Here is a 27474-nt window from a genome sequence, read left to right on the forward strand (position 1 = left end):
ATTTCTAGCTTGTCTTAAAACAAGAAGTCTCTCAAGAACGAAAACAATTAGATTTGCCATCCAACCAAGCGGACTTCAATTCTCGTATACCTAGCCTAACTACATGAAAACTGGTGTCATGTACATGGTGATCAATCTTCCAAGAACCTGATACAAACTAACATTCAAGTTAGGGAGAATTAAATAATATGTTAGGTGCAAGTTGAACAAAATCCTAGTAACTGCCTTCAGAAAATAAACAAGTCTATTTATAATCATACAGAAATTACTGCAACAAACTTTGCTTCACCACAACAATTATCATACTCGAAGGAGTTGTCACAGAAATACTGTCAATGCTGTAATTAGTGGCTTGTCATAAGTTGAGCATTAAAATGTAGCAATTCTAAGAAAAACAAATCATATATTTGATCGCCTCTCTGTGACATAAAAAAGATGACCATCACAAACTTGAACAACTGCTAATTGAAACCTGCAAAAGAAATAAAAAAAGTAAAGCATCTTCTGGAAAATTTCCCTTTTTTTTGGTACAGATATATGGAAAATTTCTTCAGCTCCACTGGTTAGTATATTTTCTTATCTCTGAAAGATTTGTATCCTGTGTAATTAAAACCATCAACTCTTGAGAAATGCAAACACTGCCATCTAGAAAATCACATGAATGATTACATATGTTTGCAATTATCAAAACAACAGCCACTAACAGATGATGGCAAACAGACAACATATTACCTGTTGAAATTCTAGCGGTACAAGGTACAGACAGGGAGTTCACACAAGCACCACTGCTTTATGTACACGAAGACCCAGCACCCAACATAATTTCACAATGCTATTCTCAGCTAAAGAACCAATCTTAATGCAACGCAGTCAGCACCTCCTAGTTAGTTTCTGTATCTACACCATAAAATTTCAGCTTATAAAGCATTATCTCACAACTGTAAACACTCACCAGTCGAAGTCCTAAGATAAAAACACTGGTAAAACACTAGTGTACAATTCTGCTAACAACTTCAGATGCCTGCACCTCCTTCATTCCAGTAACGTTTTTGTCTGACTTATGAATCCATGATAAGATCTTTCTTCTTCTGCAGAAACAGATCAGAATCCAGTTCAAGTTAGTTGCTAGAAACTGCATAACTAGCTGTTTCACCACACTGCATTTTGCTGAAAATGCACACTACAGCCATGAGGGATATGAAAATAGAGATATCGAGAGAGATACCAGCGTCCAGATTTAGATTTGTTGTGGAGATTCTGGTTCTGAACCACTGACAGATGTGAAGGTCGACAAGGTATCATCTTTTGATAAAGAAACAAAGTTCAATGGTGTGGTTGACAACTGTCTTGTCTCCTTAAAGTATCCATTGTAACGACCAGCATATGAGCGTGGTGTAAGGAGTTCAGGGGTGGCACTACCAACAGAAAGACGCCGTGGAATGGGGGTCATGAATCCATTTCCATTTGCATTATATCCATTCGGCTTTCTATTAAAACTGTTGCTCCTTTTTGGGCTTGGTTTGGACCCAAATATTGCTTCCCTCTCTGTAAGAAGTAGACTTTGCAGCTTTTTCTGATCCTGCAACCCGTAAAGACAGATGAATGATCAATTGATTGCTTGTCTAAAGTAGCGATGGATTGACAATGGCATCTTGGCAAGCAAAATCTACCCGATATCGTCTTTTCTCCTCTTCTTTCTGCTGTCTAGTAAGTTTATACTCCTCTAGAATAGATACTAAACGAACCTGAAAATGTTATGTCACAGTCAACCAAATGAACGACCTTGGGGGAAATAGATAAATTCATATATCCATACGAAAACCAGGGGAAAACGTAACTCACCCCATTATACATGAATGGCATATTCCTCTCATTCTCCCAGGTGAAAGTTTTGTTTATAAGACTATCCACGATGGCTGAGAAAAATATCTCCAGTCAGCTCTGACATAGCTGTAAATTACTGATGATACATGGTTTGGGGCAAAAAAGTACCTGAAATTTTGCTGACAGTGATCCGTGCCTTCTCTGCTCGTTTTAGATTCAAATGGGCACCTCTTCCAGCACTGTACCTGTTCTGGTCCTGCATGCCAGGTAAAGGTGTCAACTGTTAAAATCACCACTTGTCCTAAAAGCTTAAGCTTATAGGATAAGGTAGATTTATTTATATATTTTATATTTTCTTACACTCTCCCTCACACTCTCTCTCACATGTGGGTTAAGAGTGTGGAGACAGGGTTCGAACTCAAGACCTCTGCTCTGATACCATGTTAAAATCATCACTTATCCTAAAAGCTTAAGCTTATAGGATGAGGTAGATTTATTTATATATTTTATATTTTCTTACACCAACTTTAGCTTCACAACAAGCATAAACTCAAGAATGAAGATCAAATATTTGTTAGCAAAAACTGTAGAACATTGTCATAGAATAAGCATCTGTGTGTGCGCGCACGTGCGCTTGCATGTGCACATGACTTCCGTACTGCATCTACATGTGGCCAGACTAGCAGGATCAGAAAAAACCAGCCTACTTGGTTGTATTCTTCAAGCCAAGTTTCTTCATCACAAGCAGCACGCCATTTGCTTATCCTATCCATTATCTCTTTCCTGCTCATAGATTCTTCTTTTGCCTTCACTATTTGTGCCTCAATATTGGCCAGAAGTTCAGATGGATCTACAAGACCTTCATGCAGAAGATAGGTAATGTAATGGCCAGAAATATGTGGCAGTATTTTCTGTAAAGCAGATGCAAGCAGAAGAAGTATGATACCAGAGTCTATCAATGCATTAGTTTTCTCAGGTGCAGTAGTCATATCAGGCTCAATGTGTGCTCTTCTGCATATCTCTTCCAATTCTGACCTTCTCTTCAGAACGAGTTCTTTCATTCTGCTGGCTTTAAGATTTTTCAGCCTTTCCACTTCAGCTTCTGTCTGTCAAGGATATAATATTGATTTAACTAGCTGGACCAAAGGTGGTATTCAGAGATGAAGAGACCCCAATGACCAAACCTGTTCAATTGTTTCTTGTGAAAGCAAACCAGAATATGCGATGTCCTCTTCTGGTGATCGAATGATGCATGTTAGTCTTCCAAAGCGCCTCCTTTCTTGATCAGATGAATCCATCAAGTTCCAAAGTTCAAACAGTGATTCCACAGTTTCCCTCAGCTATAGTGAAAGAATGGGTCATGAGCATAGCACATAGACAAACAAAATATAAGACTGCAAAATTTTCTCATTACCTTTTGGACTCGAACATTCTTTTCTGCTTTTAACTCCAAAACAGCTTGGGCCAGACCTTCTAGTGTGTTATTACTAATGCTTGTGGACTGCCCCGAACCAGTCTCATGCAAACTTGGATGCACTTCATCCACTGTCTTTTGAAAGTCCAGTCCAAGCACGCCACATAAACAATGCACTTCATTTACATATTCCAGAACCTTATGAAGGCGATCAGACTGGAATCAGCAGAGCACATCGTCAGCAAAGCATTAGTGCTACCATTGAAAGTGGTTGAATATGCTAGCAACCACATATGTTGCAGCTTTTCGCATGCAATTATGTGGAAAAACTAATCTATGAAAGGTATTACATTGAAAAGGTTTTGAATACTCCAGTAGGCAGAAGGAAAATCCCAGGTAAAGGACAGAGAATCGAGAGATTAAATTGGGTTATTAAAAGAATAACCATTAGATGAGGCATAAAGTGGTAGATCATGTAAAAAGTTGTTCACGAGAAAGGTAGTAGTGGCAACAGGAGTACTTTTATGCGAGATGAAGTTCTCTTTTACAAATTTTTCTTGGTTTCACATTCCATGCAAGTTAATATGATCTGAAAGAGGGAATATTGGAGAACAATAATATGCTCACAAAGGAGATATAATCCCTTGTTTGTGTGGCATCTTGGTTGGGTAGAATTCTTTGCCCACACCTTTGAGGGGTGGCCAGAAATGGAGATTTGCTTCTTCTGGCCTAACTTTAGAGAGTTAAATGGAACCATTTGCAGTTTCACGTTTAGAAGGAACTCTTGGAGTTGGTGTGAATAAAAATAATGTTGCTAGTGCCTTTATCTGGTTAAGAACTTTCACTTGGATCTTTCAGAAAAGAGCTTCACAGCTTGATCACAGTTCAGTATATGGGTATGGGAAAGTGATATTTTTGGAGTGCAAATATACCCAAAGAACCTGAAAAGCATGATAATTTAGCAGAGATCAAAATGTACAAGCTGAATTCCTAATATTACTTCTTATACATTTAACTCATATGAAGGACTTTACCAAAGGGAGTTACAAAAATTTGCCTATAGTTTTGCTTCTTTTCAGCATTATTGGGTAGTAAGAAATTGCAATAAAGATCTTTTGTTAATAAATTCTCAGCCAATTGCATAGAAAGCTCATAATGAAGCAGAGTTGAAAGTTGTTTTTTTAATCAACAAGAATAACGTGAGTGCTCTTACAGATATTTTACATGAATGGAGGCATAAGTGATATTACATCTGGCAGATGCTAAAAGGCCTCCTTGAAACAATCAAGCAATGTTTATGACATTAGGGCTATAAATGAGTCCTCTCACTTACTCCAAACATGAGGATACCAATGATATGGCAAGCAGTGCAATAACTTGAACATTATCAAAAGTTATTTTGCATTATATCATATTCAAGATCCTTACCAGCATTTCCTTAGGTATCTTAAAGCATTTCACAGGTGCTAATTTTTCTTTATAACAACTTTTCCATTTCATATATCTTCAGTTTCTTTAACAATGAGGTTGAAAATATTGATTTGAGCTTGTTAGGATCAAGCGTTGACCATTACACCAAAAGCAACCGCTGATAGTGAAGGCGCTACTTTATTTTCTTAAACCACACCAGATCAGCGCCTCGAGTCGGCCATCACCTCCTCGGTGAGTTAGCATCCGCCGTCAGTGGGCTCAGTGACCGCAATACGTCCCACCCTACTAACCAGCGCATCCACGATGGCAGAACTGTGGCTCAGTGACCCCCCGCACGTGACTCAAGGACCCCGTGGGTATATCCACAGTGCCGGCAGAGCATGTCCAACAATCCACCCCCCGTGATGCCTGGGTTTCAAACTCGAGACCTCTGGCTCTGATACCAGTTGTTAGAATCAAGCGCTGACCATTATTACCAAAAGCGGCCGCTGATAGTAAAGAGGCTACTATATTTCCTTAAACCGCACCAAATCAGCATGGGCAGTTGGTGTTCCAACTTTTTTCAGATATCCTTATGTGTTAATACAATATTATAAATTGTTCTCTGTCTAATTGCTGAAACTCTTTGATGGTAGCTCTAATTCCGTTGTAATTTTTATAGACTGATGTGATTCTATAGCCTTAAAATCCCAATATAACTTAGTTAAAATAAAAATGACCACTGTGTCCACTTACAGTTGTGAATTAAAAAAAAAAAAGAAGAAAAAGAAAACAATCACATGGCTTTGATGGCTACAGAAGAGTTAATATTTGCAGACTATGCAACATGCTAGGGATGAGATACCTTCTCCTTTTGGAGCGCACGAAGCCTTGCTTGGTATTCATTAAGCTTCCTCATTGACAAATCATGCTCTTCAGTAGAAACAGGGCTAGTTGAAGTGTCATTCTGATGATTGTGTTCTGTTAGTTCAACACTGATCTTCTCAATCTGGGATCGTATATCAGCAAATTGCTTGACCCTTTCCTCTTTCTCTGCTCTCAGATCTTCCACCAAAGGTGCAACTGAAGCAAGTTGTTCCTTCAATGATCCAAGTTTTTTGTCTTTCTGCAGACATACAAAGCTATCTAGTAATCAATTACTGCAAGACCAGTCCAAAACATCAGCTTTCAGAGCTAAAATTAGACTTTGACATTATGCAGTCAAAAAATTTCATGTTTGCAGTAGTTAATAGCATCGGAAAAAATGACTACTATATCCAAAGCAACTCAGTTGTAAATGCTGGCAAATTATGAAGTCGGAAATCTAACAGCATATTCCAATAGTAAAACTATTGCGGAGTCAAAACATCTAACAAGCTTTTCAAACGTAAATTTCTATTTCAAACGTCATGCCCCATACCAATGGCAATCACATAAATTGCTATATATGCATGCATTGTTCCACAAGCAAAAAAAGAATGAAAAGAAAATAGTTATCCATCAATAATAATGAGCAAACAAGCTTAAGAAAATATCCTACAAGATGCTAACAATTTCGCCACACCATGTCTAGCAGACAAAAATCCCAGCTGAAATCCATTTATGTCAATATGTTAACAATGCTTGTGTTGCAGATTCAAATCAGACAAAGACTAAGAATTCAAATCTAGTTTCATAAGCAATTCACAGAATTATTTGCACTGCAGCCACAATATTATAGATAACAACCTATAAATTGAACATAAAAAAAATGGTACAAAAACTCAATGCAGGAGCATATGCATAGGATCACAATGACATGGAAAGAGTTTGAGAAAAGAATTCACTAGTTCGTTGGTGTACGTGCCCAGAGGCAGGGTCATTAGCATATCTAGCCAACAAATGGATTCACATTGCATCAGTTTTTGTAATTGAAGCCTACATTTGTATGCAACAAACACTGTTGGTCTATAAACATGCACATGCTCATAAAAATTAATGATATGCATGCTGTTGGGAAGTAAGATCCTAATAATTGATCAATTTTTCTTTTTTCCACAACAAAATTGTGGCTACAAGAAGAGTGTCCCTAATGGAACTAAAGTACCAACCTGCGCTGAAAGAAACCTGCAAGACTATAGGATGGAAGAAGCACCGCATGATGGGATATTCTAAAACTTAAGCCAACACATCAGCATCAGACTATACGATATCGTGCTTTATTTAAGATAGAAACTGTTGTACAGAAACACATAACTCTAACATGCATAAATCTACTTTATTTTGTCTTCTAGTTTTGGTCTTCATGCATAAATCTTTTTTATAGATGGTTCTTTCAAAATCTCCAATGTCAAGAATGTGGAATAGCCAGGCAATAGTTAGACCTGTCCAATGAAAGACCTAGCATGAAAAGTTTGACAACATGCTCCACAAACAAACATATCGCAACAAATATAAGCTCAGGCAATGTAAAAGGTTTCTTCCAGACTCCATTTATTCAAGTAATATCATAAATGGCATGCTCAAGACATGGTTACTAGAATCGAGAGCAGATGTGTGAGGTTGGTGGGAGTGACACCCAGTTAATAGGTTCAAGTTTCTAGGGACTTTTTGAAGCAGATATGCTACACTAGGTAAAAATTTCCTGCCACTAAGTCTCAGACCACATAGTCTATGTGAGGATCCGTGCGGGCATGTGTTTAGTCCAATATCGATTATTCGCTGAGGAGATCTTGGGTGCTTATACAGGACTAAGAAACCCAAAAAAAATTCTTCCGGCTAGCCATTTTGGGGAAGGTCCTGATTGTTGCAAATGGTATCAAAGCGGACCCAACTCATAACTTATGTGGACTAGAAGACACTGCAACACGGATCCCTTGGGGATGACCACAAGCCAATCGTGGTGTTTGTGATTAGATTTGAATGGATTTAAACCCTTAGCCCGACGAGGACGTCAGAACTTAAATGGAGGGAGTATGTGAGGCCCCATACAGACGTGTGTTTAGTCCCACATCTGTTATTCACCGAGAAAATCTTAAGTACTTATACATAACTAAGAAACCCAAAAAAATACCTTCCGACTAGCATTTTTAGGTGAAGTCCTTGGGTACTTATACAGGACTAAGGAACCCAAAAAAAAACCTTTCGAATAGCGTATTTAGGTGACGTCCTAGGTTGTTACAAATGGTATTAGAGCGAACTCAGCCCATAGCCTATGTGGACTAGAGGACACTATAGTACGAGTTTATGAAGGTTGACCACAGGCCTATCGTGGTGCTTGTAGCCTGACAAGGACGTCAGAACTTGAACGAGGAGAGTATGTAAGGACCCATGCGGGCATGTGTTTAGTTCCACATCGGTTATTCACCGAAAAGATCTTGGATACCTATACAAAATTAAGAAACCCAAAAAATACCTTCTAGCTAGGCATATTAGAAGAGGTCCTGAGTTGTTACAAATAGTATCAAAATAGACCCGGCCTATAACCTATGTGGACTAGAGGACACTGTAGCACGAGTTCATGGGGCTAACTACGGACTGATCATGGTATTTGTATTTAGATTTGAACAAATTTGAATCCTTAGCCTAACGACGGCGTCGGAGATTAAATAGGAAGAGTATGTGAGGACCCATGCGAGCGTGTGCTTAGTCTAACATCGGTTATTCGCCGAGCAGATCTTGGGTACATATACAAGACTAAAACCCAAAAAAATATCTTTCGGTTGGCATTTTTGGGCGAAGCCCTGGGTTGTTACAGTCTATTTCTAGAAACTATCATATTTGGAGGGAACTATTGAAGGAAAAAGTGACACCCAGGGTTGCTGCTCCATGAAAAGTTCTATTAGTTTCCTCATTCATGACTCTCTATCATAGGTGAATATTGAAACTTGACATGCAAATTAAAGAAACTAAAAAAAGATTCAATCTGACTGAAATTGAGAGAAAGCAAGCATAAATTAGAGGAGAACTTATTTGGTAAAATTGGTTTACATTGTGCATAATAACATGTTCTGCACCATCAACTGAAGATAGATAACAGAGATGGTAGCCTCTCACTCCTACAGTGTCTCATGCAAGACAAAAGTTGCAACTGAAAGTTATGAAATAATGCACATATACTTCGTATTGACATTACCATAACCAATGTCCCCATTTTATTTCAGTCATTGCTAACTGAAATCAAGATTAATCTGTTATCTCAAATAAAAAATAAAATAACTTGAGGACTTTTAAGTGCATAACAATGAGAACTTCGCAGAGGAGGAAACAGATAGAGGATTTTTTTTTTTTGCAGAGTTAGTCTTAATGCATTCCAGTGTTTGATGTGGAGGTGTACCTTCAAATGGAGAGTGTGCTCCCCGAGGGAAGCCATGAGAGCTGCAAGCTCTGCTTCTTTGGCAGCCACAGACTGATGGAGCTGTGCCTTGGCCTTGCTGGCTTCATCAACGTTCCTCCGGTATACTTCCAAGCACTCCCTCTCAATCTCCAACAACTTACGCTCTTTATCTGGTTCGCTCTCCCCTATCTCCGCCCATGTATGCTGCTCTCACACAGTAAAAGTAAATGAATACTAAGGGTAAACCAGAAGTGCTATGCCCTTAGTAACAGGAATAAGAAGATAAGATATATGCATGCTTCCATCACAACATTCTTTTACATAGAACCTATAAAGCACAATTTAGAACTTCTCAGACAACTAGAAAAAGAGAAGCTCATTGAAGGGAGAAAGAAAAAGAAGAACCTTCAAGAAGAAGAAGAATTATATATCTCTGAAATAAAAATACCATATTTTTTGCCTATATATATATATGGAAGACCTTAAGAAAACAAAAAATTGCAAACTTCAAAAGAATAAAAGCACTCCACGGAATAAATTTACTCTTTACTGGTCCACAAAACATGAGAAATTTTCCATTTCTGTTAGCAACAAAATTGGCAAAAACAACATGTTAATACAAAGGAAACACTAAAAAAAAAAAAGAAATAGAAAAGGAATTCCATAAGGAACCAAAATAGCCCTAAAATTAAACACTTAAATCTTACTTTTACCCATAAATAAACAAAAAGTCCGATTTTTTTTAAAAAACATAAATAAGTAACAAAAGAAATCCCATTACCGTTGCATTCCAACACAAAATCTGAGAGAGAGAGAAAGGAGGGAGGGAGGGAGGGGGTAGAGAGAGAGAGAGGCAGAGGGAGAGGAAATGACCTGAAGCTCTCTAAGCAAAGCCCCGCAGCTGGTTTCCATGCTGACACTGGTAAACAACCTCGTCCCGACCCCAACCCCCACCATTATCTCCCCTTTCCTTCCTCCCTCCACTTCCTCACCGCTCAAAACTTAAGCAAGAGAGTAGGAAAAAAAGAAGAAAATAATCTGGAGAAGAAAAAGAGTCGAACTTTCTCCCTCGGCCCTCCGAAAAGGGAGTCTAGCCCGTGAGAGAGAGAGAGAGAGAGAGGCCGGAAGCAAATATAGAAGAGAAAAGGAGAGATAAAGAGAGAGTGTTGCCCTTTTCCTTTACTTAGGGTTTACGTTCCTCCCATTTCTCTCTTTCTTGGGATCTGCACGGGGAGAGGAGAGGGGGGGGGGAGAGAGAGAGAGAGATTAAGGCAAATGGAAAGAGAGAGAAACTGCCATTAGAGGGCACATAAGCTCCCAAAAATACAAGTTGAAACAGAGAAAGAAAGAAAGAAAGAAGAGGCAGAGAATGGAAAGGATGACCCCAACGTGAGTATAAGGATTAGAAAGAAGGGGAATTTGAGAGACTTAAAGATAGATTTTTTAAAGATTTTTCCGGAGAATTAAAATGTGCGCAAAATTATGGTAAAGAGAAGAAACGCAGAACTTGAGAGGTACTTGGTAGAAGTGGGTGAAGAGTAGCTGTATAGAAGTGCAGGGAAAGCGAGAGAGAGAGAGAGAGGAAAAGCGGAGAAGCAAAAAAAAAGTGACGAAGCCCAAGGCAGTATGTGAAGTTTATTAATTCGTAAGGGTGGTTTTATTAATTCGTAAGGGTGGAAAGAAGTGGTAACTGATATGCTTTCCTTCTGCAGTGGTAAAAGAGGACAGACAATGATGCCTCTTTTGGTCTTGCTAGGAAATGGAAAATCGAATCTTTGTGGATGATTCCTACAAATCAACATTAGATTTTCTTACTAAGCTATGAATATACTTTTTTTAAGACAACGAATTGAAATTTTTTGGTGCGGTAATTTTGTGTGCTTTGGCTTGGTGCATAGGCTTCAAATCTTTTTTTTGATGGAATTTTTCTTCGCCCTTCTGCCCTTAGCCAGATGGCTTCGAGCACAATTTGCATTCAGAGACTCGATAGTTTGCACGATTAGCTTCAAGCCATATGGTTGAAGTGAAAGAGAAGGAAAAAAAAAAAAAAAAGCTTCAATCCGGAAGAGATACGCTACTACAAGATAAAGAGTACAAAGAAAAAGATTGAATGAAAATCGACCTTGTAACAAATGAGGGCCAACTTTGTTGTGTGTTTCCCTCCTAGGCATGGCATTGCTGCTGTGTGGTACCTACTGTACTTCATGAAAGTGGTTCTAAGTAAATGGTACGTGGACACAGAAGTCTCTTCTTCTAGATAATGCCTTTTGTTTTGCTCGCGAGGTTCCTTAGTCCTGCAAGTAGAGCCCTCGTTCCCAAATCAATAAATAAGCATCGTATTCATTCAGTTCATGACATATATGAAATAGTATTTTGAAGGATCTTTATCTTTGTTTTTCTTCTCAAATAATTCCTTAGTGTCCACCTTAACTCTCCTCAAAAAAAAAAAAAAAAGAAGTAATATCTCACTTGGATTCATTTAGGATTTTTTGCAGGTATATTCTTCGAAATATATAAAATTATATGAATACTCTCATAAAAATATGTATATCCTCATAAAATATTTATTTTGTATGTATATCCTTCTTTTATTTTCTTTTTTATATATGTACCTATACTATCGTTAAAAATAAAACGGTTTTAAAATTAAAATAGCTGAAATACCCTTAGGGGTAGACATGCAAAAAGAAAGTTTTATATTAATGCACATACAAATAGCAACTTTGTGAGAGTATTCATATAATTACGCATATTTAAGAAGATATATACTTAAAAAAATTTAATAAAAAATAATCAAAATTCAGTAAAAATAATTTATTAATAAAAAAGATAACAAAAAAGATTAAATCATATTAATATCAACTCTTATAGGAATAAATCGTGTTGCTTTTATGAAGTTATCGCCTCTAAAACAAACAACAACTCAACATTTATAAATCACTAAAAAATATTTTACTAATCTAAGCATATATAATTAATTTAAATTCAACATTTTAATTTTTTAAAAATTATAAAGAATATGTAAATATTATAGATTCAATAATGATAATTATATCAAAATGGAGAATAGAATTACTAAAATAATCACCTAATATTCCAACTTAACCAAGTCAAGATCTTAAAAAAGAAAATTGACAATATAACTTCATTTTTTTTGACTTGTCGATCCAACTAAATTATAAAAGACTTGACAGATTTCAATCAAATTTTAATTTTTTTTAATAGATTGTTTAAATGTATACCCCTCTAAATATGAGCAATTGCATAAATATTCTTATAAAGTTGTTATTTGCTTGTATATTCTTATAAAATTTTTTTGCATATCTACCCATAAGGAAATTTCAATAATTGTGACATTAAATGGTATGGATATATATACATAAAAAAAAATAGAAGGATACATATAAAAATAGTAATTTGATGATGGTATTAATGTAATTTTGTATCCTAGGATACATATAAAATCCATTTATCACCACCCTTCTCCAAATGTCTTATTAGCCTCAAAACAAATACATTCTCACCTTACGAAAAATAATACACACACAATTTATGAGATGTACTCTATTTTTTCTCTAGGAGTATCCTAAGATATATGCTTAAGGGGCATAAGCACATCTAATTTTAGCCGTGCTTTATTTCTTGCATCTCCATTAAATCCATAGCCAATCCTTCAATACCAACACAATGTTACATCTTGCTATATCAACTCACTCTGACCATTGTAATCCAGGAAATATCTTTTGGTAGGGCTTCTACCAACAAAGATTTCATTCATTTAACATAAATCAACACTTCCATAACAACCACCTTAATTGTGGGTGCATGCTTCCTTCAGCTGCACCAACCAAAATTGATTGCATGCATTAAAATTCTCATCATAATAACTTATTTACACCAAAAGTCTATAAGAAGCAGGGGATAGAAAGGAAAGATGGACACCATTGTAGTGCCACGTCGGCTCCAACGCATGCTGGGTCCACGTCTTTCGCCATGCCGTAGATGCCTCGTTGGCCAATCCGGTGGTGATGGGTTGGAAAGCAAAAGAACAAGAAAGAAAAGAAAAGAGGTAGCAGATAAGAAATAGTCCTCGTTCTGGGCCCATGCACTTCCCTGCCGTTTCCTCCAGATGTGACTCCCCATCCGCTTTCTGGCCGCCAGCCTCTGCAAGATTTCTAAAGAAAGAGCGTATCAAACAAAGGGGAAAAAAGGATTTCTATGTTGGGGGCCACCCAACCACCGTGATAAATAGTTTCATAATGTTCTCTATGTTAGGTGTTAGCCTAATGAATAGAAAACAGGGGCTATAGACATTATATTTGTGCAATGGTATATAAAGATATCTATATACAAGAGGCAAGTACTTATAGGGCACATACTTGTCATTTGTTGATATTGTGGCTAAAACATCACTAACTATCCCTATTATCCTAGCTCTTAAAGCAATATTTTATCTTCAATTCCATGCTCAACCATGAGATGATGGTATTGATGAAGACAAGGATATGTGAGGATTTTGGTCATTTTAAAATGGTTCACTTATTCCTTGCTTTTCCTTGTCAGTCTTTTTCCTGCTTTTGTGGGTGCCAAATTGGTTGAATCTTGGTTCTGGCTTGGCCCCTAACTGGCATATAATGATTCCATGTTCAAGATTTCAGCCCATCCTTAAGCATACAACATACTATCAACCATGTTGGTTTTGAACTCAAGCAACTGCATGAAAATTGCTTGAGTTTGAGCTCCAAGCATCACATCATGTCATGTTGGGCTTATGTTGGGAAGGCATCAAAATTAAGCGATATATTCACAATGCAAAGAGCAGAGAGAAACAATAACTTAATGGTACGATTAATTGGAGATCATGTTTCAATGGCATATAAAGAGTAGGACCCAAGGGGCAAGATACAGAGAGAGAGAACTAGTTGATAGCTGGCATGGATGATGACATGGGCCCAGTCTTCCCATCAACTCCATTTCCTTTAGTGCTTATGATCACAATCATACAAAGAAGACTCCCCCATGATTAAATTGACTAGTGCAACTGTTCTTTGGGACCCAAAAAGATTAAACTGTGTGCTTGGAGCACCACCCATTCGCTTAGCTCAGCAGCCTTGGAAGTTTCCTTCAAGACAATCAAAAGGGAGCCTCGATCCACATTTGATGAGCTCAAGGAGAATAATTAATTAAAACATCTATACCGTGGCAATTAATTAATATACGTTATAACAAAATGTAACCACCCCTGTTGATAAGCATCTACTCCTTTTATATTTCCTAGCTGTCAGACGGTATTCGATCCACCGATGCAAGTATTAGCTTATTAGTTAACTAGACCTTGTCATCAACCGGGAAAAAAGAAAGAAAAAAAGAAAAGAAAACTCGATCGCATTAGCTAAATGAACCTAAAATATAGAGATGATGTTTACTCTTCTTCATATATCTGTTCTCGTAAATCTCATAATTCACAAAGAAGCGCTCTCAAGCTAAACAAATTAACTTATAAGTAAGCTAGAATTGCTTATTTGACATGTCATACTGGAAAAAGCACTTAAATGTAATCAGAGCACTGGCGCCTTAGTATATATATATATGTTTGAACGTCATCTTAACCAAACTATCGACGAGCTTATTAACTTTGTTCGTATGTCAGTTTATCAAAGTAGGGAAAAAAAGCTCTTCATGTTAGAGGTTGTAAGAAGATTGGTCCAAAAATGACTTTTTATATATTGGATCATAGGAATCTATTGAGAAAAATATTAGACACCTCGACCTTGCCGCTAAACTCCCCATCCTGGCAGGACGTTGACCTCAATTGGAGAATCGAGAAAATAGGGACGGCAGATTCAAGCTCTCAGAGGACAGGCTTCAAGGACGAACAACGATCTTAACTTCTCCTCGGAGCCCTCCTTCACCAAGCAGATCATGGAGGAACCGATTTCACCTCAGTTCAAGATGCCCAACGTGGAGCCACACGACGGCACTTCGGATCTCCTGGACCACCTTAAGAGCTTCAAGGCTCTCATAATGCTACACGGAGCCACTGACACTATGCTTTGCAAGGCATTTCCAGTGACCCTTCGCAAGGCAGCTCAGTTCTAGTTCTCTAGGCTTCGGGCCAATTCCATCTACTCCTTCGAGCAACTCGGCCACCTCTTTGCAACACACTTCATCTCCAGCCAAAAATGGCGTTGTGGCTCAGATGCGTTGCTCGACATCAAACAGAGAGAGAAAGAGTCCCTCTGTGACTATGTTGGCCATTTCAACATAACGATACTAAAGGTCCGCGACTAGATCAGTCGGTCACAATGTCAGCAATAAGGAGCGGCTGACGCCCGTTGCGCTTCTTTTGTTGTGTTGGGGGAAAAACCCCAAGTCATACCGCCACGGAGGCGCTCGGCTAGAGAGCGCCGACCGGAAAGGCGCTCGGCCAAAGAGCGCCGACCAGGAGGATGCTCGGCCAAAGAATGCCGACCAGGAAGACGCTCGACTAAAGGGCGCTGACCAGAGAGAGCGCCAAGAGGCGCCCAATCAAAATAACCAAGTAGAGATGCTCGGATAGGAATAGCCGACCAGCGGACGCCGACCAGCGGACGCCGACCAGAGAAGCGCTTAACTAGAAAGCGCTGACTAGAGAGCGCCAAATAGAGGCGCTCGGCTAGAAGGTGCTCGCCCAAAGGGCGCCGACCAGGAGTACTCGAAGCAACCCCGCCACAGGGCGCCCCTCTGGGCGACCAGCTCGGCTCGGCACCCTTGCCGAGCCGATGCCTTGACTAATACTCCTCCTCGCCAAGCTTTCTCGAAAGGTCCGGCGGCTATACACGCGACTCTACTATAGCCTGCCGCTATCTCCAAGCCATCAAGGCATAAGATCTCTGCAGGTATTCGGCACGACCTGCCATTAATGCATGAGACTCCCTCAAGTCTCCGATGCACCCAGTCATTTAATGAGCACGGCCCAAGACGATCTCCGGATCACTGAACCATCAGAGCATATGGCTCTCCCTGACCGCCGGTTCATTCGGTAATAAATGCACTTACCATCCACGGACCCCAGGCCCACCATAGCCGGCGGTTCAACCACTCCAACAGGTCCGATCGACCGTGACAACTCACTGATTCCGGTCCGATTCGGTCCCGTTCTCCACTACGCCATTAATGGGCCAAATCGTGCCCAATTATTACAAAAGAGGACAAACCTCCTGTCACCTCCCAGGTAACAAAAATCCTTCTATAAAAGGAAACCTGGAGGGAAAAGGAGGGGGCCCCCGGACAGAATCCTCCTGGACTGGGTGAAAAGAAGCAAACAGCACAGACACAGGGGGGGATATCATCCTCTTCATCTTCTTCATTTTATCAAAATATTCCGGCTGTCTTCTCCATATACTCGCTTCCTTGCTCTCTCCACATATCTGGCCCCCTCTGACTTAAGCATCGGAGGGCCGGCGCCAGGGAGCCCGGCCACTGGCTTTTTGCAGGACTTACACCCCTCCAGGAGGACGTCACCAGTCGGCGCGCCGCCGACCACCACCCTTCCGGCAGCGGAGCTCCTCCTTCCCCGGCTTCGCGGCAGCCCCCGGGTCCAATTTTCAGCAACAGTTGGCGCTAGAGGAAGGGCCCGAGTTCGCTGCCATGAAGCTAAGAAGCAAAGGGGCTTCCAACGCCTCTCGACGTCCTCCACCCAGTCCTGAGCATTCCGTCCGGAACTCACCACCTCCGGCCGAGTCAACCCCTCAAGTTCGGCCGGAGCAGTTTGATGCCCTGGTGCAACAAGTGCAAGCCTTGGCTACCGCTGTCCAAAGCTTGCAACCCAGGGGCATCTCAACGGCACCGCCTCCTCTGGCTCCAGCTCAACCGGAGCCTCCTACAAGCGGACTTCCCCTTCGAGGTCAGGACTCCCAAGTCCAGGCCTCCCTCTGGAGAGAGCACCCAGCCAGAGGCTACGGAGGCTGGCCACAGCCTTCAGAAGCTGAGTCGGTTACAGGGCAACCTGCGCTCGAACGAACCGCTGCAGCGATCCTCCAGAATAATGAACTCGACAAGAAGGTCGAGAAGCTAGAGCGCCAAATCCAGGCACTCCACGGGAGAAAATCAGGACGTGATAACGACTTCGAGTTCACTACGAAGTCTCCCTTCTCCCCAGAGATCGAAGATGAACCGGTCCCACTACGGTTCAAGATGCCCCAGGTGGAGCCCTACAACGGCAAGGCTGATCCCTGGACCACCTGGAGAGTTACCGGGTCTTAATGGCCCTACAAGGAGCCTCGGAGGCCATGATGTGCAAAGCTTTTCCGGCGACACTCCGAGGGCCAGCCCGGCCTTGGTTCACCGGGCTGAAGCCGAGTACTGTCTCTTCCTTTGAGCAGCTCGGCAGACAATTTGCTGGCAACTTTGTCGCCAGCCAGCCCCAGCGGCGGACATCCGACTCCCTCCTTGACATTAAACAAACGGAGGGAGAATCCTTCAAGGAGTACTTGGACCGGTTCACCGCCGCAACATGGGAGGTCCGGGAGCTTGACCAGTCAATCGCCATGTCGGCATTGAAGACTGGAGCCCGGTCCTACAGATTTCTCTTCTCGATCGAGAAGAATTTTCCTGCGGACCTCACTGAGATGTTCGCTCGGGCGCGGAAGTATGCCAAGGCAGAAGAGGCCGTGGCGGTTAGGCGGGGCGGGACCGAGCAAAACCCCAAGAAGAGACGTCGCGAGGAGCGCGGCCAGCCCAGAAGCCCGTCTCCGCGACGAGCTAAGAATCTGCCCCGCCCGAAGACTCCACCCCGGTTGAGAGGACCGCCACAGCAGAGGTCACCACTCCGCCCGAGGTTCCCACTGCAGGCCCGTGCACCCGAAGGGAGGTATGAAAAGTATACTCCCCTCAATGCTCCTCGGGCTGAAATCCTCATGGAGATTGAGAGTCGGGATTGCATCCGGCTCCCACCTCCGAAGCCAGACACCAGAATCCGGCGTGATCTCCGGAAGTATTGCCGTTTCCACCGGGATCACGGCCATGATACCGAGGAGTGTTACCAGCTCCGAAATGAGATCGAAGCACTCATTCGCCGAGGGGTGCTCGATCGGTTTGTGCAAGGCCGGCGTGAAGGGAAGAAGCCAGCCGAAGGAGCAGCGCAGCCTGAAGGTTCAAATGCCAACAGGCCCATCGCCGGCGTCATCAACACTATCCGAGGCGGGACCTCGGCTGGGGAAGCCTCAGGGGAAGAAGCCTCCTCGAAGCGCCCGCGCACCTCTGAAGCCATCCCCTCCTCAGATGCCTTCGCCCAACGGAAGCTAATTATGCCCTGCGCGAAGTCCACGAAGGGATTTGTGGAAACCATCTGGGAGGGCGAGCATTGGCCCATAAAATTCTGCGCCAAGGATATTATTGGCCGACACTCCAGAAGGATGCTATGGATTTCGTCCAAAGATGCGACCGGTGCCAAAGGAACGCCAATGTTCAGCGCCGGCCCTCGGCTCCTTTGACTTCTATCAGCTCCCCTTGGCCCTTTGCCCAGTGGGGAATTGACATTTTAGGGCCATTTCCACTAGCCACCGGGCAAAGAAAGTTCCTGGTCGTCTCTATCGACTGCTTCACAAAGTGGGTAGAAGCCGAGCCCCTCGCCCGGATCACCGAGCAGAAGATGCGGGATTTTGTCTGGAAGTCCATCATTTGCAGATTCGGGCTTCTCCGCATCCTTATCTCTGACAACGGTCGCCAGTTCGACAACATCCATTTCAGAGAGTTCTGCTCCGAGCTTGGCATTGACCATCGCTTCACCTCGGTCGCGCACCCTCAAACGAACGAAGAAACCGAGGTAACAAATCGTACTATTTTGCAGAGTCTCAAAACCAGGCTCGACAAATCCAAAGGACAATGGGTCGAAGACCTATACAATGTCCTGTGGGCTTACCGGACTACGTTCCGCGTCCCCACCGGCGAGACTCCCTTCAACCTAACATATGGGACGGAGGCCGTCATTCCACTAGAGATTGGGCTCCCCTCTCCAAGAGTCGAGCACCACGATGCCAGCTCCAACTCTTCGCAGCTCAGAGGCAACCTCGACCTGATCGAGGAAACAAGGGAGGTCGCCCGAGTGCGTATGGCGAGGTACCAGCAAAAGACAGCTCAGTACTACAACGCCAGGGTCAAAGTCAAATCTTTCAGACCAGGGGACCTTGTCCTAAGAAGAGCTGAAACCTCCCGACCCACTGAGCGAGGGAAGCTGGCCCCGAATTGGGAAGGACCATACCGAGTCACGCGCATTCGCCGACCCGGAACTTATCAATTGGAGTCTCTAGATGGGACTCCCATTCCGCGGAGCTGGAGCTCTGAAAATCTCCGCGTGTACCACCAGTAGAACCCTAAGGGGTTCCCCATTATTCAACCATTGAATTTCATTCTGTGAATTTCATTTCACAATAAACTGATGGTTTGCGAACTTATTCCGAGCTCACCAATTTTCCTGATTATCTCATGGCATCAGGTTTATTCTTCTTCCCTGACCACGGTTGGGATGCCCCGATGCCTCGGGATGATGGAGTACCTGCGTGGACTCCCTGAAGATGTCCGTGAGTTCGTGGTGCGCTCTCCATCAACCAACGAGCTCGGCTCGTTCTCCTACCCTGGCCACGGTCAGGATGCCCCGAGACGTCGGGATGCCCCGGCTATAGGGAAGCTCGAGACGTCGAGATATGAGTTGCGGTCCTCTCTGACCAGACGAGCTCGGCTCGTTCTCCATCGACTTCCACCGACGAGCTCGGCTCGTGCTCCATCAACTATGAGTAGCGGTCCTCTCTGACCGTACGAGCTCGGCTCGTGCTCCATCGACTATTGAGTAGCGGTCCTCTCTGACCGGACGAGCTCGGCTCGTGCTCCATCAACTATGAGTAGCGGTCCTCTCTGACCGGACGAGCTCGGCTCGTGCTCCATCGACTATGAGTAGCGGTCCTCTCTGACCGGACGAGCTCGGCTCGTGCTCCATCGACTGTTGAGTAGCGGTCCTCTCTGACCGGACGAGCTCGGCTCGTGCTCCATCGACTGTTGAGTAGCGGTCCTCTGATCGGACGAGCTCGGCTCGTGCTCCATCGACTATTGAGTAGCGGTCCTCTCTGACCGGACGAGCTCGGCTCGTGCTCCATCGATTATTGAATGGCGGTCCTCTCTGACCGGACGAGCTCGGCTCGTGCTCCATCGACTATTGAGTAGCGGTCCTCTCTGACCGGACGAGCTCGGCTCGTGCTCCTACCCCGACCTCGGCCGGGATGCCTCGACGTCGAGATGCCCCGGTTCATCAGGATGCCCCGATACGTTGGGATGTGGTCTTTATTGGCCAAACGAGCTCGGCTCGTTCTCTACCAGCTTCAGCCAACGAGCTCGGCTCGTTCTCCATCGCCGGATTTCTCTGCCTATGTCCCCAAAGAACGGAGTCCGAGCAGAGAAGCGTCTTCAGTCGCCTCGGCGCAAGGACGCACACGGTACAAGGTACCCATTTGCTTAATGTTTTTACATTAATGTCTATATTGTCTATTCTATTTTTGGATTTCTCTGCCGACGTCCCCAAAGAACGGAGTCCGAGCAGAGAAGCGTCTTCAGTCGCCTCGGCGCAAGGACGCACACGGTACAAGGTACCCATTTATTTAATATTTTTACATTATCTATTCTGCTTTTGGATTTCTCTGCCGACGTCCCCAAAGAACGGAGTCCGAGCAGAGAAGCGTCTTCAGTCGCCTCGGCGCAAGGACGCACACGGTATAAGGTACCCATTTATTTAATGTTTTTACATTATCTATTCTGCTTTTGGATTTCTCTGCCGACGTCCCCAAAGAACGGAGTCCGAGCAGAGAAGCGTCTTCAGTCGCCTCGGCGCAAGGACGCACACGGTACAAGGTACCCATTTATTTAATATTTTTATATTATCTATTCTGCTTTTGGATTTCTCTGCCGACGTCCCCAAAGAACGGAGTCCGAGCAGAGAAGCGTCTTCAGTCGCCTCGGCGCAAGGACGCACACGGTACAAGGTACCCATTCATTTAATGTTTCTACATTATATTTTGGATTTCTCTGCCGACGTCCTCAAAGAGTGGACTCTGAGCAGAATGTTTTAGTCGCCTCGGCGTGAAAACACACGACACCAGCACAATTATACTAAGCCTGGTGAATCCCCGTCACGAGCTGACGAGTATTCAATCCGTTCATCGGAAAAGAATCCGACCCGCCCCGGCAATGTGGGGCTCGGACCCAAAGTTTACTAACTTTGCTAAAAAGTTCAAGTCCCAGTGACCGCTTTAGAGCTTAGTCGAAATCTGGGCTAGGCTCGGAAGGACTCTCCGAGCCCAAATCCTTTTGAGCACAAGCGTTGCTTTACCGCTGGTCGAAGGGCCGAGTAATGGAGCTCGGCAAGCCGAACCTAAACCCAAACCCTGTGGCGGGCGAAATTAGAGGCCATAGAGCCCATCTCCTTGGAGCCTAAAATGGATCCGAGCAGGAAAACTTGTGACTATAACAGAATGGTTTCCAAAAATATGTATTCATTTCAAAAAAAGCCCGCAAGCTGAGTACAAGGATTCGGGCTCAGCCCTTACAAATGTCGTGACCGTCTCGATTTAAAAATAACAGAAGTTATATCAAGGCTCGAGCTCGACGACTTCGGTCTCAGCAGCGTCGGGAGCGGCAGGCTCAGCAGTCGGGGATTCGGTAGCCTCGGCAGCAACGGGAATAGCCTCGGGGGCGGCTTCGGTCGCCCCGGCCAAACCTTCCTGGTTGGCCCCAGGAGTTTCTGCCTCCGCCTCCGCCTCCGCATCCGGCCTTTCGACCCCTGCTCCCGGTTGGAGCAAGTTCACGTCAAAATCCGGGAGGAGCCGCCGCAATTGATTGCGGAAATTCCGGAAGCCCTGGATCAGCCCATTCACGCCCTCCTCTTCCAGGAGGTCGCGGAACTCCTCCGACTCGCGAAAGAGCGCCACCGCGCTCTGAGCTTGCTCCCGAGCCTCGAGCTCCCGAGCCTCGTGGTAGGTGGCCTTCTTCTCGAGGGTTTTTATTTCCCGCTCGAGCTCCGAATGTCGGAGGCGGGCATTCCCCACCTCCTGCTCGCGGGAGGCCAGCGCCTGCTCGACTTCGGCCAATCGAGCCTCAGCAGCGCGCAGCTCGGACCTCGCTAACGCATGCGCGCCCTTTTTCTCATCGAGCTCGGCGGTAAGAGCTCGAATTCTTCCCTCGGATGCTCCGACCTTTTCTTGGAGCACCTGTCGTTCGGCCTCAGAGGCCTGGTACTTCGCTTCGGAGGCCTGGTACTTCACCTCGGCGGCCGTGTACCTCCTCTGGGCCTCGTCATACCCGCGCTGGCACCTCCGGGCCTTCTCCCGGTATTCTTGTACTAGGTGCATCAGCATCTCCATCTCGTGCAAATGCTGTAAAAGAGACGAAAAGAAAAACATAAGGCGCCACCAGTAGAAAATCTATACAGATTACACAGGTGGAGAATTTTACTTATCCGGACGGCGTTGCAGCGGGTAAAGTCCATGAAAGCATTATAGCTCATGGACTGCATCATGGCCCGGTCGGCTGGGAGCAGCGCGACCCGGAATATCTCAAGTGCTACTCGAGGGTTTTCGAGGGCTGAATCACCCTCGAACACCGACCAGGTGGGTGCAAGGGGCACCCGTTCCACCGAGCCCGATGGGCCCGGGAGGCCAGCATCGGCTGGCCTAGGCGGAGCCGACCCGGAGGCTCCCTGACTGCTCCCCGGCTCGGAGCTAGGGGGCTGGGGTCGCACAAGCGGCCGATCTGACCGCCGCACAACTATGGCGGGGCGTGCAAGCACGGGACCCGCAGAACTCCTCTCCGGGTCGGCAACTGAAGCGTCCTGCCGACCAGGAATCTGCGTCAAGGGCGCCGGGCATGGGGGCGCCATCGAGGCTCCTCTGGAGCCCGAGCCCCTGGAATCCGCGCCCTCCCTCCGACCAGCTTCGGGGCGCGCGGGCTGAGAAGGACTCGCCTCGGAGTGAGCGGGGCGAGAAGGACCCGCCTCGGCCACTGCTGCCGCCGGAGGCGCCGGGGTCACCGGGGTCGCCGAGACCTTCTGCTTCTTCCTCGGCTCGGTGGGCTCGCCCGAGAGCTCGGCTGCCCTCTTTTGGAAGCGGGCGTAGAGGACTTCGCTTTTCGTCACCATCTTTGCGATATCTGCAAAGGCGAACAGGATTAGAACATTAGAAGAGTAAGGAAATAAAAAGAGACTGTAACTACCCTTACCGTGGGGACGTGCCGAGCTCAAGCCCACGTTCACCAAAGCGTCCTCACATATGAGGCCGTTCAGTAAGATGCCGTCCCCGAGGCTGCGGATGGCGTCGAGGATCCCCTGCTCACGTGGAGAAAGTCTGGGGGGTTTGTTGATGGACTTGAGCTGAGCCGATCCCCACCGGAGGTCGAACCCCCAGGACTGTGCAGAACCAAGGAAGAAGAATTTCTCCTTCCAGCCATGAATGGACGAGGGGGCACCATGAAAGAGTGGCCGACCCGCCCGAAGGGCGATGTAAAGCCACTCCCCGTCTCCCGGATTCGACTTAAAAATAAAAAGTCGCCGGAAGACGTTGACAGAAGTCGGAATCCCCTGCAGTAAACACAGGGATAGAAAACCGACCACCGTCCTCCAGGCGTTTGGAGTGAGTTGCGCCGGAACCAACTGGCACACCGTTAGCAACTCATTCACGAAGCCGTGAAGAGGAAATTGGAGGCCGGCCCAGAGCGATTCCAGATGCACTCCGATCCGGCCTACCGGAGGATCGGTTATCCGGTCCCTCCGCCTGGCGGGCTCCAAACGGAACCCGTGAAGAGGAAAGAACCACTCTTCGGTCATCTCGACCTCCAGGACGCTCATGGTGGACTCGACTTCGCTAGGGAGAGAACCCATTGCGAGAAAAAGAAATCAAAAAGAAGAGGGACCTGAGGGAAACGCCGGAGAGAAGGAACTTCGGTCTGAGGAAGACTGGAAGGAAAGCTGGAAGCAGAAGGCAATAGAAAGAGGACAAGGGGCCAGGGGAGAGTTTAAATAGACCTCCCCAACGGCCCAGATCAGCGAGAAAAACGCTGTATCCTGTTTAGATGGCGACGCGTGTCGGTCCAAAAGACAGAACGACGCATTTAATTAGGGCTAGCGCTTCGGACGCCGAAGCGCCCCATCGGATCGTGCGGCCCCATCATGAGCCCACGACGAGAGGACACTTCGCAAAAAGTGTCCCAATAATGAGACTCTTCGGGAAAAGAGAGACGCCGCCTATTAAAGGCACCTCAAAGCGCTCGATAATTCAAAACGCGCAACAAATTAAAATTTTCGGAATCCGTAATGCCCCAACTAAAGCTACTTTCCACGCTCCAGCTGGTAGCCAACTGGAACTTGGAAGTCGGGGGATAGTGTTGGGGGAAAAACCCCAAGTCATACCGCCACGGAGGCGCTCGGCTAGAGAGCGCCGACCGGAAAGGCGCTCGGCCAAAGAGCGCCGACCAGGAGGATGCTCGGCCAAAGAATGCCGACCAGGAAGACGCTCGACTAAAGGGCGCCGACCAGAGAGAGCGCCAAGAGGTGCCCAATCAAAATAACCAAGTAGAGATGCCCGGATAGGAACAGCCGACCAGCGGACGCCGACCAGAGAAGCGCTCAACTAGAAAGCGCTGACTAGAGAGCGCCAAATAGAGGCGCTCGGCTAGAAGGTGCTCGCCCAAAGGGCGCCGACCAGGAGTACTCGAAGCAACCCCGCCACAGGGCGCCCCTCTGGGCGACCAGCTCGGCTCGGCACCCTTGCCGAGCCGATGCCTTGACTAATACTCCTCCCCGCCAAGCTTTCTCGAAAGGTCCGGCGGCTATACACGCGACTCTACTATAGCCTGCCTCTATCTCCAAGCCATCAAGGTATAAGATCTCTGCAGGTATTCGGCACGACCTGCCATTAATGCATGAGACTCCCTCAAGTCTCCGATGCACCTAGTCATTTAATGAGCACGGCCCAAGACGATCTCCGGATCACTAAACCATCAGAGCGTATGGCTCTCCCTGACCGCCGGTTCATTCGGTAATAAATGCACTTACCATCCACGGACCCCAGGCCCACCATAGCCGGCGGTTCAACCACTCCAACAGGTCTGATCGACCGTGACAACTCCCTGATTCCGGTCCGATTCGTTCTCCACTACGCCATTAATGGGCCAAATCGTGCCCAATTATTACAAAAGAGGACAAACCTCCTGTCACCTCCCAAGTAACAAAAATCCTTCTATAAAAGGAAACCTGGAGGGAAAAGGAGGGGGCCCCCGGACAGAATCCTCCTGGACTGGGTGAAAAGAAGCAAACAGCACAGACACAGGGGGGGATATCATCCTCTTCATCTTCTTCATTTTATCAAAATATTCCGGCTGTCTTCTCCATATACTCTCTTCCTTGCTCTCTCCACATATCTGGCCCCCCTCTGACTTAAGCATCGGAGGGCCGGTGCCGGGGAGCCCGGCCACCGGCTTTTTGCAGGACTTACACCCCTCCAGAAGGACGTCACCAGTCGGCGCGCCGCCGACCACCACCCTTCCGGCAGCGGAGCTCCTCCTTCCCCGGCTTCGCGGCAGCCCCCGGGTCCAATTTCCAGCAACAGTTACTTTAGAGAAGCATTTTCTATCAGACTTCGCTAAAATGCTGGCATGGGCGGACAAGTATGCCAATGCGAAGGAGGCTATGGCCACCCACTGTGAGTCCGCTAATAGATAACTCCCTCAAGGAGTCAAGAGGGGGCGCAAGGATTGGAGGGAGCCGAGGAGCGCTTCACCTCGATGCAAGAGGAGCTCGCGATGACCCAAGAGTCCATCTTGAAAGTTCGAGAGGTCCACCCCTCTCATTACCCCAAGGACCCAGATCCTCATGGAGATCCAAGGCTGAGGTTATTTACGCCCTCCGCCTCAAATGAAGCGCCCAGTAACCCAAAAAGACCAGAAGAAGTACTGCCACTTCTACCGGAACCATGGCCACGATACCAAAGAGTGCATCCTGCTCATGGAAAAAAATCGAGGCACTCATTTGGCGCGGGTGGCTGGACCAATACGTGCGCCCTCAGTAGGACCGAAAAGTGTTCGTCCGATTCCTGCCTACCTAAAAATACGCTAGACAGATCGTTGTTAGAACCAACGAATAAAAGTTAAATTTAAATTTCTACTCTTACCTTTCCTACTCGAAGAATAGTGGTTGTAAGAGGTCGATCCACAGGGAGGCGATTGGAGTTGCTTAAAAATAAAAACGTTCACTCGGATTCAAAATTGATTTTTGAATGATCAAAGAAAAACATTACGTCGGGGATGTTTGAAAGATTCTTTGGTCTACTAGAGAATGTTTTCTACTTGAAGAATAAACAAAAGAAAGAAAGAAAACTTTGTAATTGAGAATGTAATGCAGAGTAGCGGTCAAGCAGCAAAGAAAAATATTTAAATAAGATTTTCAGTACAAATAAAATAAATGCAGGAATTAAACTGAAACTTAGAACATAGATTGCATAAAAGAAAATTGATGGATTTCATAAAAAGAAAACTAATTACAAATAAAAGTGGAGATTAAAGGGCCTAATACTCTCCTATTTTGCAAATAAAATAAAAACAAGAAATCTTATTTCCTCTCCCTTTCTCTCCCACGGTGAACTCTCAACATAAAACACCTTTTTTTTTTTTTCTTTCTTCTTCCCAAGAACAGAGCATTGCTCTGTTTCTTCTTCTTTGAACCAGCCGAGCTCCCACCTCCTTTGGTTCCCACCCCAACCGAGCACACCCTCATTACTTCTCCTCCCCTCTTCTTATAGCCCCTTGGAGATGCGGTGGAGGCTGGATCAGTCGGGCAGATCGCGGAAGGGAGGCTGGAACTTGCTTCTTTGGGCCACGGATGAGGGATCGCCGGAAGGGGCGGGCTTCCTTCTTCGGATGCTGCTGGGAGCTGAAGAGGAAGGTGGGGACGCGGGCTTCCTTCTTCGGTTGCTGGGGAGGATGTGGAATCACGGAAGAGCTGGGATCTTCCGTGATCGATGGGAGGAACGCACGGAGGGGCTGTGAGTCGGGCGTTGCTGGGATCACGGGCGAGCTGGCACGGACGCTTGGATGCGAGGGAATCGCCGCGGGATCGTCGGGATTGGAAGCGGAAGGCAGCTGGGGTCTGCCGTGATCGATGGAGTTTGATGCGTTCGCTGGCGTGGAGGATGCCACGGCATGGATGCGGTGGAGACGCGGTGAGGATGCGGTGAAGGCTGCAGTGGCGGGATCGCTGGCATGCAGTGGTGTTGATGGCGTGGCGGATTTGGAAGCGGGATCGACGGGGATGAGGATCCGTGGATGATGAGCGCGGAGGAGGGCTGAGTTGGAAGATGAATACGGACGGCTGTGGGTGCTGTGAAGCTTCTGGGATCATGGGCGATGGATCGGATGGCTGTGGGTGCTGCCTTGCTGGAAGGGGGAATTTGATGCGGCTTGCTTATCTGGGAGTCTTGGAAGAGGTGCCATGGGACCGCTC

The 27474-nt window shown here is 45.7% G+C and overlaps 1 protein-coding gene across 2 annotated transcripts; it reads right to left on the reverse strand.

Annotated features, from left to right (window-relative positions):
* Positions 1 to 319: 319 nt before the first annotated feature.
* LOC103719264 (65-kDa microtubule-associated protein 6-like) lies at positions 320 to 10564 on the reverse strand. Of its 2 annotated transcripts, XR_005513107.1 has the most exons (13): positions 9837 to 10564; positions 8964 to 9167; positions 5514 to 5774; positions 3239 to 3454; positions 3009 to 3164; positions 2771 to 2930; positions 2532 to 2683; positions 1993 to 2080; positions 1843 to 1916; positions 1671 to 1745; positions 1226 to 1579; positions 733 to 1088; positions 320 to 598 (listed from the first exon to the last, which is right to left on the reverse strand). XR_005513107.1 is itself a non-coding variant. In XM_039129362.1 (12 exons), the coding sequence occupies exons 1-11, from the start codon at positions 9918 to 9920 to the stop codon at positions 1238 to 1240; spliced, it is 1812 nt and encodes a 603-aa protein (XP_038985290.1). In that variant the 5' UTR covers positions 9921 to 10564; the 3' UTR covers positions 623 to 1088; positions 1226 to 1237. The 2 variants fall into 2 exon arrangements, 1 of the variants encoding a protein (XP_038985290.1); XM_039129362.1 differs by lacking the exon at positions 320 to 598 and having other exon boundaries at positions 623 to 1088.
* Positions 10565 to 27474: the final 16910 nt, after the last annotated feature.

Source organism: Phoenix dactylifera, chromosome 8 (assembly GCF_009389715.1).
Source record: "Phoenix dactylifera cultivar Barhee BC4 chromosome 8, palm_55x_up_171113_PBpolish2nd_filt_p, whole genome shotgun sequence".
Taxonomy (NCBI): Eukaryota; Viridiplantae; Streptophyta; class Magnoliopsida; order Arecales; family Arecaceae; genus Phoenix; species Phoenix dactylifera.